This window comes from Neolamprologus brichardi, chromosome 16 (assembly GCF_056152115.1).
Source record: "Neolamprologus brichardi isolate AB-2024 chromosome 16, ASM5615211v1, whole genome shotgun sequence".
Taxonomy (NCBI): domain Eukaryota; kingdom Metazoa; phylum Chordata; class Actinopteri; order Cichliformes; family Cichlidae; genus Neolamprologus; species Neolamprologus brichardi.
Genome location: NC_142119.1, coordinates 12,722,815 through 12,740,391, shown reverse-complemented (window position 1 = coordinate 12,740,391; position 17,577 = coordinate 12,722,815). Strand labels below are relative to the sequence as shown.

The 17,577-nt window shown below is 40.5% G+C and overlaps 2 protein-coding genes across 12 annotated transcripts in view; both read right to left on the bottom strand.

Annotated features, from left to right (window-relative positions):
- The window catches only part of akap11 (A-kinase anchoring protein 11), a 28,689-nt gene extending 21,667 nt beyond the window's left edge, over positions 1 to 7,022 (bottom strand). For 3 of the 4 annotated variants that reach the window (XM_006805949.3, XM_006805950.3, XM_035914407.2), the window contains exons 1-6: positions 6,741 to 7,022; positions 3,715 to 3,823; positions 1,990 to 2,100; positions 1,851 to 1,904; positions 1,570 to 1,701; positions 340 to 604 (exon numbers count right to left, since the gene is read on the bottom strand). In XM_006805949.3, the coding sequence (XP_006806012.2) occupies positions 340 to 604; positions 1,570 to 1,701; positions 1,851 to 1,904; positions 1,990 to 2,100; positions 3,715 to 3,777 (625 nt within the window). In that variant the 5' untranslated portion in view covers positions 3,778 to 3,823; positions 6,741 to 7,022. Of the gene's footprint in view, positions 1 to 339; positions 605 to 1,569; positions 1,702 to 1,850; positions 1,905 to 1,989; positions 2,101 to 3,714; positions 3,824 to 6,485; positions 6,720 to 6,740 lie in introns of those variants that run through there. The other variant, XM_035914406.2, reaches the window with a different exon arrangement.
- A 2,253-nt stretch (positions 7,023 to 9,275) lies between these two features.
- The window catches only part of dgkh (diacylglycerol kinase, eta), an 82,062-nt gene continuing 73,760 nt past the window's right edge, over positions 9,276 to 17,577 (bottom strand). For 6 of the 8 annotated variants that reach the window (XM_006805951.3, XM_006805953.2, XM_006805954.3 and 3 more), the window contains 3 exons: positions 16,885 to 16,990; positions 15,488 to 15,618; positions 9,276 to 12,563 (listed from right to left, as the gene is read on the bottom strand). In XM_006805951.3, the coding sequence (XP_006806014.1) occupies positions 12,477 to 12,563; positions 15,488 to 15,618; positions 16,885 to 16,990 (324 nt within the window). In that variant the 3' untranslated portion in view covers positions 9,276 to 12,476. The remainder of the gene's footprint in view (positions 12,564 to 15,487; positions 15,619 to 16,884; positions 16,991 to 17,577) is intronic. The other 2 variants (XM_006805955.3, XM_006805958.3) reach the window with 1 other exon arrangement.

Sequence of the window (17,577 nt, the reverse complement as noted above, 5' to 3'; positions counted from 1 at the left end):
TGCAAAAGAGCTTTTATTCCCCCTCAAAAACCAAACAAGGTTCCAAAAAGCAGACACGGGTCCTTGTTTGACCACTTTTTTTTTTTTTTTTTTTTTGGGGGGGGGGGGCGCGCATCTCTGCTCTCTTCTCTCCTCTTCCCCGTACTAAGCGCAACTATGGAGTTTTTTACCAGTTGGTGCTACTTGGAAAATATAGGAATGTCTATATTATACATGAAATTACAAGTGGTATACCACCAAGCATTATGAGAGCATTAAAATAAAAAGAAATCCTTTTCTGCACATAACTCAAAACCCAGAGGCCACTAAATGCCAATAAGCATTGGCTGCTAAACCTACAGGTATTGTCTCCTGTGTCGTCCTCCTCCAGATGTTCTAGGGCTGTGACAAAGTCATCCTCGATTGATGAGACCGACTGGTTGGTGTCGTCTTCGTCTGGCTGGTTGGGCTCAGCTGCGCCCCTCTGAAGAGCCTGAAGCTCCAGCGTATAGCGGAGACCTGCCATGTAGCACCCCAGCAGGCCCACCAAAGTTGGAACACTGGCTTGAGGGTAAACGTTGGTGCTGGAACTATTCCTCAGCACACACACTGTCTTTAACCAATACTGGAGAAAGAGGAAAATGGCATGAGAATAGGGAATAAGGAGGAAATGAGAATTGCTGACAGCATGGTTTGGCTGGTGATTTTTCAGCTCATTTGAAGAAAATCATTTTTACCCAGCAAGCAGACAGACAGTCAAAGCAATCACTTTTGTAAATTAAATTCACATGGGCATTTTTTTTTATCTCACAGGAGGAGGGAGATGGCTGGAAGTATATTGTTATGTCTGTGTCCTGATTGCAAATTGATGCATATGCAGAATGCAAAAATCCTTTAGTGCTAGCCCACTCTTTAATTCACAAAGCTGGGGCGAGAGAGCCACAGAATGAGCTGCAGGGTCTGTGTGAACCCAAACATGGCACACAGGAACAGGAAAGTGGCGGCTGCAAAAGCAACTTCTCTGTCAGCCTATCCCACACCTGTGTTTCTTTGGAAGCGTGAGAGAGACTCGTACATCTGCTTACATGCTGAAACAGCCCTCATGTGGGAAAACTTCTAATCAACAACTGCTAGAACTGGATTAGCGGTTGTTAAAAATAAATCTTCTTAAAATTAAACATTTACCATGTTTGGACATGTTTCAAGTATCATTAACCCTACACATATAAATTCAGATCCCAACACATCCTGAGGACTGCAAAAGGAATGCAGCTAAGCTGGGGTCTGAATAAGCATAGTGAAGCACTGCAGAACTATTTTAGTGAATACATTTTTTAAAGACCAGAATGAGAGGCTAAAACAAAAAATTTATGCATTTAAAAAGATACAACACCAGAATGTTAAACAAGAGAAAGCGTCTGTCGTCAGTTTAGAGAGCTCCTTTTCCAATTGACTGTACTTACTGGGATAGGCAGTAAGTGCTGTACACTTACCCACTCTTATTTCCTGTTATTCTCTCCGATCACTTCTGCTTTGTTTGGCATGGTGACAAAACAAATTCATTTAACACAAAAACGGTCGTTCACATACCTGAGGTCCAGCATCCTTGTGCTCTGGCAGTCTGCGAGAGTCTTTAAGCAGCAGGACTTCATCGTTCTTAATGCTGTGGACGTGGAGGGACCTGAGAAGCTCACACAGCCCCCCTGACAGAGAAGACAGAGCCTGGTGGACAAGAACACTCAGAATCACCCCAGTTTGAACGCCAAAGTGGTAACTAAAAGACCAGGATAGAACTCAGAGATTTAGTTTTTGAGTTTTTGTGTCCTCTACCATCAAAGTATGACCTACTGTCCATAACTAACATGTTGTACCTGCTGGGTGACGTCTTCTCCTTCACTTACATCAGGCAGACACACAAAGTGAATCTGAAAAAGCACAGCTGGTGGTCAATATTGATGTGTCATGTGTTTAAACATGGCTGAGCTTCACTAGTGCGTTTGTGTGACATACCTCTGTCAGCCTGGTGGCGTCTCTTGCTGGCAGCTCTAAACCAATGCCACAGAGCTCCTTTTTATTCCTGAAGAGGCTCTTCACATTCTGCGCCCCACTGTCTCGCACAGTCTGCAAACAGACATGCAGCTTTTTTTTTGTTTGTTTGTTTTTAAATAGAAGTACACACTGGCCTGCAGCCTCAGTGAGTATACTTTTATTCATCTCTGCACCGTGCACCGAGGAATGCAAAAAAGAACTTTACTGTGTGCATTATTTTAAAATGCCTGATAAGGTTCTAGAGGACTGTGCATTTTCAAATGAAAATGAATTAACTGCATTAGAAACTACAATGAAAATCAAGCGGGGATAAGAGAGGAAATTAAATATCTTTACAACAAAATTCTTTTAAAAAGTGCAACATATAGTTACTGAGTTTTGTACTGAAATCCAGTAGTGTCTACATAGCATTGTTGTTTGTATTTATACTTGTGTCTTCATTCCTCAACCATCACACCGACTTGAAGCTAAGAAAATGTGAACACTTACCAAGCAAGCATCTTACTGGCAGTGATCTCCAAGGCCAAGAGGCAAAACTTTTACTAGTAACATTAAAGCAGTTCATTTATTCATTACTTAATCAGGGCTCTAGACTAACTTTTTGCCATGGGCGTACCGGCACAAACGTTAGGCGCACACAAATTTTATAATAATTTATATAATATAATGTGTTTTTCTGGATACACTGTGCTTTTTCAGCATTCAAAGATTGATGACAACGTGTCAGAGCACTGGCTATGAATTTCAGAAGGATCAGGCCTTAACTTAACAGAAAAGTTAGCAATAGTTCTTTTCCTATTACAGCTACATCCACTTCTGTCGTGCCTAGGCTGCTCACTAGGGCTGGGTATCATCACTGATTTCTATAATCCATTCGATTCCGGTTTTCAAAGTCCCGATTCGATTCAACTTAGCCTCAGACAGTCAGAAATATTATAATTCTGATCATTTATCAGTACTGACTTCATCAGAATTGTGAACATCACAGCAGATGCCTTTGTCTGAAAGTAACTGAGAATAAAACCGAAAAACATGAAGGAGATTTTTCTGGCCTGGCTTTTTATAGCAGATAACCTTAAAAATATTCTACAATGTTCTGCATATAAAGTTTAAATTTCTTCAGTATTGAACAACAGAAAAAAATAGGCTTTCTTGTCCGAGGTCATTTAAGTGAAAAAAAGAAAAGAAAAAGACAGCAGATTAAATACATTTTAGTAAAATAAATACTGTGCCATGCTGACTCCTCCCAGCAGTCATAGAACAAGAGGCAGGGTATGCTCTAGAGAGGTCGACAGACTGTTGGGGGGCCAAAACTTACGAGGCTGACAACTGTTCACACTTACAATCACACGCAGGAATCATCAATTAACCTAACACCCCGCATGTCTTTGAACTGTGAGAGAAAGTTGCAATGTTTGAAAAGCCATAGCCTTCATCAAACTCCTTCTTTAATGTGCAACTAATTTTTGACTGCAAGAAAAACGACTTGATAGCGGCAAGTCAGCTGGTTTGGTTCACAGGTGAACTCAGCACTGTGAAACTCCCAGTGGGCCAGTGGCTGGCCCACCAACTTGTTCAACATACCTTTCTGCTAGTCCTTAGCCACTGGGCAATTCATTGGGTGGAGCCCTGAGTGTACTGCACATGTGTGAAAAATTAAATGCAAATACATCCTGACAGACAGACCTCTTTCCGCACTGAGGACCTGGACCTGATTGGGACTCCTCGAATACGGGCACAGGCATCCATAGTGACAGCTAGCTGTACGTGGCTGGTTGGCCGGCTGGCCTTTCACCTGTAAGGAGAAAGAAAAGTGGATAAAAAAATATGTTAAAGTGTGAAGTTCAACTTCTTTAACGACTTCTATTGTCACTTTGAACACCACAGCTAAGTCGTTTTCCATTTGAATCTACAATCCTCTGCAAGTAAAAGAGAGCAGCTCAGTGTGATCTCTCTGGTGCGCTTACATTCCACTCAACTTTCCCACCCCCCTGACCACAGCAACAATCACATGACAAAGCAATGACAGTCTCAGTGTTATTAGCAAGAAGCTATGTCCCTATCTAGTGTTGCACATAAATACAGATGCCAAAATAAGAAGCATGATGCAACAAAGTCAGTGGGCTGTGAAGATGATAGTTCCACAAACATGAATCAAGTGCCTCAAAGCAGGACTTACCTAGACTTACCCTGCTGGTGAAGCTAAGCTATTGTATTGTACTGGCAATACTTCTTTTCTTTCTCTTTGCTATTCTTTAAACAGCCAGGCCTGCATCAAAGATCAAACAGCAAGGCAAAAGAACAGAGGGGTGTATGCGCTTAGAGCAGGACGACCACATTTGGTAAGCAGCATGAGAGCGCGAGTGATGGAAGCAAAATATTTACAGTGTACAAGAAGGAAAAGTTTCCCAAGAAATCCAAGCCTCTCCTTTGAGGTACGGGCCAAAGTGGCTAGTTGAGTCTAGACGCAGGCAGGCGGTCCTACTGATCAGCCCATCCTGCATCCTGAGAACCAGAGGGGTAGAGTGCATGCCACAGGCTTCCTCTGGTGATCCAGGACCTCCTGGCTTCTCAGCTAGCTTCGCAGCTACTGCTGCCTAAAAATCAACTATGCAGCACACCCCACTTCACTCACAACAAAAGCAGCCACAGTGATGTATATTATGGTGGTGACTAATTTGAATAAGTAGATTGTTAATCTGTTTATGTTTCATGTTTAGCTCACAGACTTGTCATTCAGTGGTACAGTTTGTGAGAATCGACTCAGGAGGCCTACATCACCACTTTATGCAACCAGCGTGGTCACATAATGCGAAATGGATTCAGCATTAGTCATGTCACAGGAAAAACTACAATTAAGGGTAACTAAGTTTAGGCTTACACAAATCCTCCAGAGCTGATTCATAAAAGTCAATTATCAATGTTTGGAGAAAAAAAAAAAAAATATGAAGCTAAGTCAAGCCAGCGAGAGGATTGTCTGGTGGGGGGAGCTGATGATCTAAAATGGGTGGCAGGGGAAAAAAAACCAAAAACAAAGCCAACCTGTGGAGGGCTATGTAGTCTATATGTGGTCCAACATCTTGTTTGGTTGGGATCTGATGTGGGCCAAATTCTGAGGGTGAGTGTGGGTGGCTGGAAGGGTGGATAAACAGAGACAGGGAGAGAAGAAAACTCACAGCTCACTGTGAGATCTGACACCAGCTTCTACTGAGGCACAGGTACCACTATGGTTAGAGATAAACTGACTTTTTGTTCTCCAATATCTGTCATTATTGCAAAAAGACAATCACGTGGAGGCCAGTACGTTTCAGACATGGCAGCTGCAGAAGAAATATGTGGAACTCTGACCACAGAAGGACAAAACAGGTGTGTGTGTGTGTGTGTGTGTGTGTGTGGGGGGGGGGGGGGGGGGGGGGGGGGGGGGGGGGTGGGGGGGTATTTATCCCACTTCTAGCAGGAAGAGAAATTAAGGTTTATATACTGCAATGGGAGAGCAGCAAATTGAATTTATTCACAATGAGCTACTTTTTGATTGGTAGACAAAACAGGTCAAAGTATTAAGCCTTAATGTTGCACAGCTTTAGGCTCATCATTACCTCAATAACCTATTCATCTTTTGCTCACAGTGTTGTTCAACATACTTCATTTCATCTAAATGAAATGCAGTTGTTTTTTTAGTGTTGTTCTGAGGAATGTTGCACTTGTGCTTTTTATGTGGTGCAAAACACAAATACATTGATGGAACGAGAAGAAGAAAAGGGTAGGACGAAAACAACTATTTAATTACAGCCCTACTGTACAGCTAATCATATGACAATGCAGTTTATATAAGCATCAACTCAATAATTCTCACAACTTTCACTAATTATTTCAGTTTCGATGTTGGTTTTAGGTCAGGACTCGACTTTTTAAAAACATTTTGGAACAGCACAATGCAAATGTTCAGTTCCAGTGGCCTTTCCTTTAATAGCCATCACTGTGATGTTCCGAAATAACACGTGCAAATGTGTTATTTTATAGACAAAATAACACATTTGCCATTTTCTATGTAAAATTTCTGTGCAACAAAAGGATAACTTGATCTGTATGTTAACTGCTATTCGAACCATTTACATGTAAAGATTTCGCATAACATGACTTGTTGGCATTGACAACTCCCCCTGAACACTGCATGCTTGTCGTCTTTATGGATGAATAAATGCCGGTAAACACTGCTAGATTTTTAATAGACGTAAAAAAGCATTGGGGTGCTTTGGAGGAAGAAAGCTGGCTAATTTACAGTTCGCGGGGCTGGTACCCGCCGCAGCAGCAGGCCGCAGAAGAGCCACACACCGTGGATGCTGAGGCTGATTCACGACTACTCAGGCTCTGTGAAATCATGGCCAGAACACACAAACGCCCAACTAGCTAGCTAGCAAAGGCACATTATACATAGACATACAGAGTACACAACAAACCTTGGGCACACTTAAAAAGACTGTCGACCACAGCAAAATAAACCTCTTTGTTAGTTGACAGGCTGTCAATCACTATGCTAGCAGCAGAACCAGGCCGCGGTCCGCTCGGTCTGTTGTCACCTTAACGTCGCCAGCTAGCACCTAGCCACCAAGCTAACGATAGCGCTACGACACATCCAGATAAACCGGCAGCAGTTTGTGGTCATTTTTCGTTTAGCATATACGTCGCAGTTGCCATTAGTAAGTCATTTTTACCTCTTCGCTCAGTGTCGGACTCCAGCAGCGCAGACGGTAGCCGCTGTGTTTGATGCGCGATTCGTAAACGATTCACTCGTTTGGAACTCTTCCGACCACAAAATGAAAACATGAACTTTCAAGTCACACTGAGCACAGCAGTGTTTAGGACCTCTGTTATTGAATACCATAACTATGTCAATTCTTCCCAAAAGTCACCGGGAGGAGTTCAGGCAAATTACAGATTAATTTAGACAGCTCCTAAACCTGACTCGAAATCCCCATCTACTGCGTGCTGCCGTTCTTCCCATGAAAACAAGAATGAGGCATAATCAATCGCACACCGAAAAAAAAAGATAAGTGTCACGCTGCCACTGAAGACAGAACAATGAAAACACAGGCGCGCGCACACACACATACACTGAGTATTATTTAAAAACAACAACAATAACAATAAAATGCATCATCATACCAAACCGATTTTGACATATACCTGGCATAGATATATATTGCCTTCTTGTTTGACCACCCACCCTTCATCGTTCTGGATACCTTTACTTATCATGTGAACATCAACACCAATAATATAGCTGGACAGTCTTTCTGTTGGTTTTAGCTTCTTGGGATAAAAATAAATATCAGGAGGAATTTTAAGCAGAAAAGTAGAAGTGAGCTACAGCAATACTACAAAGAGAGAATATCTCCGTAAAGAAAAGTCTAATCATAAGAGTGGATGCGGAAGGAAATGCTCGGGGGTCTGGTTGAATAAAATAGCTCTCTAAATGCCACAAAAGTCTGAAGTCACAATGTAGCTATTCGTTTGTTTGACACAAGTGATTAATCTCACAGCACAACAGAGAAACTGTAAAGTGTAAATTCCCAAAACATATTAGCAAAAATTTGCTTCACTTGGAAAGGTTTGGGGTGTTAACAGGTGGAATTCTAGGCCCACCGGCTGTGTTATGTTGAGATAGTGTAGGCTTACAGCAAACAGACCTGCTAACCTGTTGCTACAGTCATCATCATCTCAAGCTAAGGTTGCTTTGATAGCAAACATCAACTCATCTGTGTTTGTCATCTATCACACACAGGTCGGGTCAGAGCACAACAGTAACATGGTTTGCAAACCATTAAGTAGTAGTTTAGGAACTGTGGGCAGGAGCTAAATTCTGCTGGAAAAAGAAATGGACGTCTCCATGAAGCTTGTCAGTAGATAGCATCATGAAGTTCCCTTCCTGGTAAACAGCAGCACTGACTTTGGACCAAAAGCAGCAATAACAGCTGCTGACCCCCCAAATTAGCATGTGGAAACTTCACACTGGACTTCAAACATTCTCCACTGTTCCTCTTTCCTTCCTGACTCTTGGATGCTGATTTCTAAATGAAATGCAACATTTACTTTCATCTGAAAAGTGGACCACAGTGCAGCAGTGTGGTTCTTTTTTTTCTTAGCCCAGGAAAGATGCTTATAATGTCTCCAGTTTAGGGGAGGGGCTTGATATTAGGAATGTAACAACCGAAGGTTTTACTCCTGGTCATCCCTGTTGCTTGTGCGCCTTTTACTACCACACTTTTCACCTCCAACGATGAAAATTAATTAATACAGCTCTCTGCAAACAGCCAACTTTTTTTTAGCAATGATGTTCTGCAGCCCTGTTGATGATCATCTGGATAACCACAACTTGTCTTCCCCATGACTGTGGTTGTGTGTACTGACCTACAATAAGAGATGTATTGTAGTCATACTATTTGAACAGTAATTTATTCAAACTCTGATATGATTGATATAATTTTATTTGCTTTATTTTCTGTACTGCAGGTCACAATTATCAAAATGAAAATAGAAAATGTCTTTGTAGGCATTGTTGTTTGTATGTAAAGTGCCTGGATATATTCAAATTTACCCCTTTTAAATTTTCTGTGGCACACCTGTATAATGTTCCAGTGTTGGATGCTCCTGTTAAAAGCAACCAACGTTTCAAATAATGAGTGTAGTGTATGTGCAAGTAATCCATTTGAGATAAATGTTCAGGTTTCAGACTGGACTAAAAACTTCAGTCAGTTTTTTCTTCTATTGTTGAGAAATTGACTGATTTAAGCTGAATAGTATTATCAGCAGACATGTACCAGTGTATCTGGTGCCATGTACGAATGTCGAAAAATACATTTGAAAAATTAAAAAGTTATGAGTGTTAACAATGCATAGTTTGCCCACCAGGGGGCACTTTGAAACGTTCCCATTGGCAAAACACCTGTTTGGAATGCCACAAAAACAACAAACAAGCTGATCAAAGCAGAGAGAGCATAAAAGAGTAAACAAACCAGCCAGTTTATTTAGGAAATTTGAGTATGTTTTGTTGTTCTTGTCTAAGAAAAATTAATGGCTGATATATATTTTCTGGTCACCACCTTCGTGCCACCCCATTTAAAAAGGGCTGTGTTGCATTAAATGAGGTAGAATGGCACTAACATGTTCCATTTTCTCGACATATTTTGAAAATATAAGACACAATCCTTTTGTTTAAAGTGTCAATGAAAAAAGAAGAGCCTGTCAGATTGCATATGTATCCGATTTTATTGAAGAAGAAAGATATGAATAGGTAGCCTGTTTCAAGGCACCTTAAAAATGTACAACAAAAGCTGAACCATTTATTTATTCAGAATACAAAAATACACATCTCAGTGACTCCAAATTGTAATAAATAGTTAACCATGCATTCTAACCATAAAAAGGCACAGAAAACAGTCACTTAGTAGTCATAAAAATGATCAACTACTTTAGCAAAATCATCCAGATAGTAATACAGGTGACAACTGTAACATTATATTCCAAATGTGAAAACACAATACACATCATATCATTTAACCTTAGGCAATAAATATGCAAATATTGTCTATACCTACATATATCTTCTTAAAAAGTAAAACTGTGCCATTGTAAACATAATGTAAACAAATGAAACTCACTTTTCTCCCAACGCTTCGATAACCACACCAAGTGTTAAATCCGTCTTTTAGAGATCCTTGCATGGGTTTCATTGGTTTTTGAAAACCAGGCAGTTTGCAGCATTATTTACAGACCACTGGAAAACACAGCAAGGGAGAAAGGTGGCAACTTCCACTGTATATGGCAAGGTCAAGCTGGAGCCTGGGGCCAAAATGCTTCAGATCAACAGAACCTGGCAGACACCCTGGACATGCAGACGCCATTAATGCAGACAGACACAGCTCATGAACTGCAACAGCATCATTCACAACTTGCGTTTGGTGACTGGCGTGATGAGAGTACATGGATGTGAGGCCAAACTTCAAGAGCGCTGCAGCAAAGAAGCAGTGTAGAGCACCCTAGCACTGTATAAAGCACATACTAACAGAAAGGCTCCTATAACAAAGGATTCTGGTTTACAAAAGGCTAACTGTCATTAAATAGTCTCATCTATTTAATGGATAAAAGGCATATGAGACTAAAAAGATGAGAAGGTCTGACAAATTTGTAGTTTTATGAACACTGAATGATAAAAACTCAAATTGGACTGTAACTTTATGCCAATGAGCACCTGATTGTCAGCATAAGGAGCTGGAAGATAATGCAGTTTAATGGTGTAATCCGGGCCTGTAGAGGTGTGAGATGTGATAGATTGCCCCCTGGTGGAGGGAACACACAATTCCGAAGTTTCGTTCACATTCTGCTAGGGTGGCATATTAGTCTATGGGTGTGGCAAAATTTTCAATTATACTGTACAATTAGCTGGCAATGAAAAGTATACAACTGTACTAAGGTACAATATGCCACTGTTGTAGTACACACACTTGAATGCACACATTACAACAGGATACATGAAGTGAACACAACAGTCATGCCTGCCTAATCCCTCCCATTCGCTGGCACAGTCCTACTTTAGTGTATCATCTTGGAAGCACAAAGGAGCAAAACTATAAACTACTGAACCCCTGGAAGAAATCTGGAGTAAAAAGCTGTCCGTCTGTCTCTGGGTCTAACTTTGAAAATCCTCAAACCTCGAGGAAGAGTACAAAAGAACGTTTACAAGGTTTTTCTGTGGTGTTTTTTTTTTTTTTTTTACCCACCGAGGAACATCATGTTTGGAAAGTTTCAGAGACAGTATCAAAACAAGAGATTAAAATATTGCACCATCATTAGAATACAACAGCATCATCATGTACAAGAGATTAGAACAAAATCAACAACAACTGGTATGGTGTAATGTACACAATCAAATGTGTGGGCTGTCGACAATGCATGCCATGTCTACAAATGCATCAGATTACACTTACAAACATTGTTTGCATACACTGGTTTACTGTATATACAGTGCATAATTATATACAAACTTAGCATCACATATAGAAATATACCCTGTAATGCCACCAGTCTTAAATGAAACTAACAAGTAGAAGTAGCATTCTAGCAAAGTCTCACTTGGAATTTGAAGGAGAAAAAAAAAGGAAAAAGCTGCACTTGAACAATGTTAAGCAGACTGCAGATCAACTGCTCTATTCAAAACTCATATCTAACTCCTCAATAGTGTTAAATACTGTATTAAGTTGCCAAAAGGTAAAAAGTTGAGGTGAACTGTTAACTCTATGCAATGATATGAGGATTTGCACTTGCATGAAGCAAGAAGTAGAAAGTGCCTGTTTAAGAATTCCTTTAAAAAAATCTCTACAACCCTATAGTATAGGTGGTTGGCGTTTGACCAACAGATTTACTCTCTTCCTGACTAATACAGCTTTTTCCCACCTTAAATGAAATTAAGACTTAAAACCTACTGGCTTATTAAATAAAGACAAAACTGTCTGATGATTTCTTCGACATTCACTTTGGTACGAATTTTTCACATCCACAGAGAACGTGTCAACTTATTAATTTCATATAATCATAACTCATCGATAGCTTGTTTAAAAATTTCTTACGATGTCTACCATTAAAGCACGTCTTACACGAAATGACTCAAAATATGGCACTCGACAGAAACCTTTTAAACATGTCATTATCATGCAAACAAAATAATTTAAAGCTAGAATAAAAAGTTGGATTTAGACCAAAAATGATGTTTTCAGTAGTAACAAATGGCATTATAATACTTAAGTTATGTAAAACTTGTTCAAGTGTCATTTTGCACACACACACAGACACACACACCCACACACACACGCACACACACAAAAAAAATCAAGACACTAATCATGCAATTAAACACATCTAAGGTTGAGCAAGCATAGCATGCAACAGTATCCCACTGTTTTCAAACAAAGCTTCCAGACAACCACCTGCATGGTCCAGATTATTCTGTTCTGCATGTGCACCTCTGTAATGTGAGGCAGAGAGCCAGCAAATACATTTTTTACACAGACTCAACTGAAGCAGAACCCCACACCTATGGAAGTCTTAGTTTTGCTACTAGTTTGTTATCACAACTCAGACAACAAGCTGTCAACAGTAAGGTTAGTTGCATACCTGATTATGTGCTATGAATGGTTATTAAATAAGAAATGGCTTTTTTGTGTGTGTGACTTCCATCAGCGTTCTCGATTGTCATTTTGGCACCAAAGAACAAACAAACACACGCACATGTATCTTGATCACAACATCACACAGACTTTCTCAGCAGAGGGATCAAATATCCATCTCTCCTTCAATACATATCTCTTCCGCCACTGCCTATGGTGCTCCCAAACACTTCCACTAATGTCAGGAGGAATGCACGTTTCCCCTTTCTGGTAGCGTTTGCTCCTGGGTTAGAGGTCAATCATGGAGGCCTTGGCCAGGTCTTTAGTTCCCTGGAGAATTCTCTTCATATGACCCACTTTCGATATCCCCAGATCCTGAGGGCCAACAAAGACAGCAATTAAAAACACACTGAGAGAAATTTCACACCAATTTTAAAAAATGTCGAGTTGGTGATATAAACAGTCTGGTATGAACAGCACTAGAAATCAAACTTTTAAAGGCTACACACCAGGTTGCTTCATAATCTATAATGGGAGAAATCAGTATTAATAGTGTCAAAACTATAAAATATTAATAATTAAAACATTTCATAGTGATCTAACAAATATATCTTAGGAATATTTAGGCAAATCATGTCCACAGAAATATATATTTAATCAAATTTTCTTTAGAAGCTACTAAAAGCTATAAGGTGGGCTGCCATTCATGTCACATTTGAGATAAATTATGATATATATAGTTATCATTTGCAGAAAAATGTAAACTGAATATAAATTTCCACTGACATTATGAGCAATGTGTTAATGAATAGATACTAATGTACCAAACTAAGACTGTGAAAATGGTTCGATGGTTAACTTGCCATATTTTTTGCTCTGGTTTTGGTCAGCACCTTCTGCGAAAATGATCTATTGCTTTGGCAGCCATAGACTGTATAATACAGACTTAAATCCCTCTTATTGAAGGGAGAGGAAAACTGATTTTAGAAAAGTCTCTGAGAAAATGAGCTCTCAATTGCCAGTATCTATCACTAAGCACAACCGCTTCAATACATCATATTACATTAATATTGTCTGTAATGATACAATATAGAGTAACCAAATAAAAAAAGGTGGATAGCTTTTAATAAAGAAGTTGCCTCCAGTGTCTTCAGATTTTCATAAAGATCCAACCCTCAGATGTTCAGTTCATGTTTGACTGTTCAAATTCCCCGGTAACTATGTTCATTTAAAACCTAAAGTCAACTAGTGAAAACCTAAAATCCAAATAAATATCATAATCACATTAGTTTCAGTATGCTCACAAAGCTAGCTTAATAGCACTAGTACTATTGTTAGCTTATTAGCTACAAAATTAAACCTTGTCTTTTCAGATCTTATTAGATGCAACTTTGTGCATTGGACACAAGCACTGGCAACTTGTTATGTTTTCTAACCATCGATGCATTCTTTGGAACTCCAGGCAACTCCTCCAGCTTTTGGGGGGTGGGGGGGTGGGGGGGGGCAGCTCTCTAGGGTCTGCCCCTAGGGGCTCTTCCCAGAAAAGCCTTGTCACTACCCAGAGCTCATGGCCATAGGGGAAGCTGGGGAAGACAATCAACAAGCAAACTGACAGTTTTGCTTATACGTTCAGCTCTCTCTTCACCACAACAAACTGGTACAGCGTTGCATTACTGCAGACGTGGCACCAATACATCTATCAGTCTCCAGCTCCACTCTCCCCTCACTTGTGAACAAGAACCTGAGATGCTTAAACTGTGGGACGGTGACTCCTCCCTGACCCAGAGTCGGCACTCCATCCTCTTCCATGGCCTCAGACTTGGAGGCTCAAACAACGAGCAAATATGTATTTAAGACAAAGGAATCAGAGTCGGTTGGCCTTTAAATGACTCAAAACAATCAATGTATATCAATAAACAATATATATTAGTCACTGAATCTGTACTTTTATCCATTCAAATATAAACTACCAAGCAACATAGACAGCTAGCCACAGTATGACTGAGTGATAAATTGTAAGACAATGAAATGAGGGGCACAGATATAGAACGAACACAAGTATATTGCCATACAAATGTGTACCTGGGTATCTTGTGTGTGTTTGCATAAACAATGGTATTCAATTTTCTTGTACTGATATTTTTAACAAATCGAACAGGTGGATTGATTTTACTTGGCAATACCAACTTATCACAGATATATCATCAGTGCAAATATCAACCAATTATTATAGGATATCTAAAGATACACAGTTGTTGCTTACCAGTGTTTCAGCTTAACATGTGTAAAGAGATGGTCGAGAAATCAAAGGAAAATAACCTTAAACCTTGACCTGATATGATGTGGGTGGTATTTTGATGCTATTGGTTTAGGTCCACCTCTCTGTGTAGAGAAAAGAGTCACTGAAAGGTCAAATCAAAGTTATTCAAGTCCATACTTGATTTAAATGTGGTTCATAATAACTTCAAGTTTGTCTTCTTGTGCACCCGTGCTTGGCTTCCAGTGTCCTTCTATTTTAAGATTGTTACCTGAAGGTTCAGTGGATATTACACAACCCAGATCAACATTATTATTATTATTACGAGTCGTCTTATACACTTCATTACAGTGTATTATGAAAATACCATCAAAAACCACAGTCATGTTCTAACTTACGTTACACAGTAAAGAATGTGCTTTTGACTTTTTTTGACAGATTGTTTTAAAGTAGAATGTCCTAGTCCTCATGTTCTGATATACATGTTGACAGTATAATCTGAAACTGCAAGCTGTTTTGTTTGACAAGTGTTTATATGCATACGACTGAAGACAGTAGAGACTGCACAAGCTTTCGAACAGTTCCTAGAAAGGCTATGTTTCTGCTCCCTTTGTTCGCTCCACGTTCATGTTGCAACACAGTTTTTTCAAGACTGCCACTATATGCATTCATTTTTTTCTCACTTTTGCCCTAAGCCTAACTCAGTTTGGTCTATCTACACCGAGCCCCTCCTTGACCTGAAGGCTTCCCCCCCTTTTCAGCAGGTATACAATGTTAGTGGGTTACAGCAAGTCTTTTTCAACAAGCCACGATCAGACGGTAAAAGCCAAGCAGAGCGATGCAGCGCAGCACGAGAGGTGGCAAAAACAGGGAGACATCTAACAGAGCGAAAGAAACGCAGCACACCAAGAGGGTACAGAGAGAAAGAGTTGATTTTGGATTGGAGGAGGGGGTTCACACAGATTCACTGAGATGTGACAACAAGTGGGTACCAGTGTGTGTGTGTGTGCGTGTGTATATGTGTGTGTGAGTGAGAGAGTACCTTCAGGTCCCTCCTCTCCAGGTGCAGCAGCTCTGAGCCTCGGATGTCGTGTCGGATGAAGGTGTCTCTGTACTCCCCCAGACTCAGCTGTTCCAGCCAGATGCCCACCTCCTCTGTGCCCCATCTTTCCACTGTACACGCACACACACACACACACACACACACGCACAAAAATGCACACACAGAGCAGAGCAGAGACAGGCTCAGAGTGCCTCACGGGTATGCAAACGCACTGCCACATTCCACAAACTGTCACACTCTCACTTCTTTTAACCCCATATACTCTGTGAATGTGTCTTCAAACACACACACACAACCTCACCAATGGACACAGATTGTGGTAAATCATTGAAGAGAGAGATGGAGGGGTGGAAGGGGAGAGAGAGAAGAAGGGAGGAGAAAGAACAATGACGGCAGCTGGTAGATGAGGAAGGAGTGGGACAGAGGCCAAAGGTTGGTCAGAACAAGGCAGTGACCAATGGCGTTCACGGCAGGCTGGGAGCATGCACATCATTGACCAATATCAGCGCACACAGAGAAAAGTAGGAGGTAAAGAGAGGCGGAAGCCTGTGCAATCTGCAGGAAATACAGCTCAACTACCCAGGAACATGCCCCAGATAAAAGGAAGGGCTTCTCAGTATACTTATTTGTACACAGCAACATTGTAATCTCACTGTCTCCTCATCTACAAATCCTATATTGCCTTTTCTACTCAGTTTTTCTTTTTTGTGTTCATATGAACTCTTCCATCTCTGCACATGTGTCCTTGGTGCACAGACTTGTTCTTCTCCCGACTTTGTACCTTCTGAAAACATACTGACAGCTGGATAAGAGCATGAAAAGAGGGGAGTATGGGGTGCAAGTTGATGGTCAGGGTGTGGGATGTTAACACCTCAAACACATTCAAACACACATTCTTTGTGTTTCTACTAGGGGACAACAATGGAGTACAACGTTTATGCATGGGCTTCAAAAACAACAGGAGTGAGGGGCAAGATAACCATCATGAAAGGTAACCGTGATGACTCTGGGCAGAAACAAGCTGTTCTTGTGTGTGTGATGGAGCAGTGGTCAGCTTTACATTACTGAAGAATAAAGTATAGTACCACTTCCAGCTAAACATCTTGCTTGCCATTAGCAAGTGAATAGCAAGTGAAATAACATCTGTACCCTTTCAATTCAACTAATTTCAAGTTATGATTAACAAATCAAAAATTACTATGATTTTATTGTTATCATCCTTTTTAATAAGAGGTGGAAACAATTATACAGTGTAAATACAAATAAGGCAGCTGGTAAGTAAGTCCCTCCCATGGCAGATGGGAGGGACTTACTGGTTCCTTATCCTGAGTTTTTCCAGTTTGCTCAGTACTGAGGAAAAGTGGACACAGCCCTACCTGATTGAGGGCTTGTCTTCTTGGTGGCCTTCTCCTTCTTGAACTTGGGCACTATGCGAAACATGCTGCTGCGACTGTTCCTCTTGCCGTAACCCAGAGAGTGATCCTGGTACATAAGCACAGTCAACCTATAGCCTTTTATTTAGCTACTCGACTCTCCCGTTACCTGAAGCCATGCTACACTGAAGACATACAGGACAGCTGCAAGACAGCTGTGTGAACACTTTGGATTTAGCTGGTCAGTAACTGGTCAGTCAGTCATCTAAGCCACAAGTATTAATATGTATGCACACTATGCTTAAGCCGATAACAAACTATTATTATCTTTCAGTCCTGGTGGGAAAGTAAATCCTGTGATTTAATTGGTTGTCAAACTTTAAAGCAAAGAACCCTTTTCTTCAGTCTTTCTGGAGCTGTTGTGAAAGTATGAAGCTAGACTTGATCACATCTGTCATCTGGTCCAGCTCTAATAATCAAAACCTGAAGTAATTGTAACCTGAACAACCAATCACAACAGAGCATTCCTCCCGCTACATCCCTTCAGCTGATCCAAAGTAGTCAAACTTCACCTTCTTTATTGAGGGTGCTCTGATCTGACCTCTATGGCTGTATTTGCCGGTGGCAGACTGATATACAAACATTTCCACCACAAAATCATTACAAAATCATTGGATCCAAAGGCTGAACTAGTGA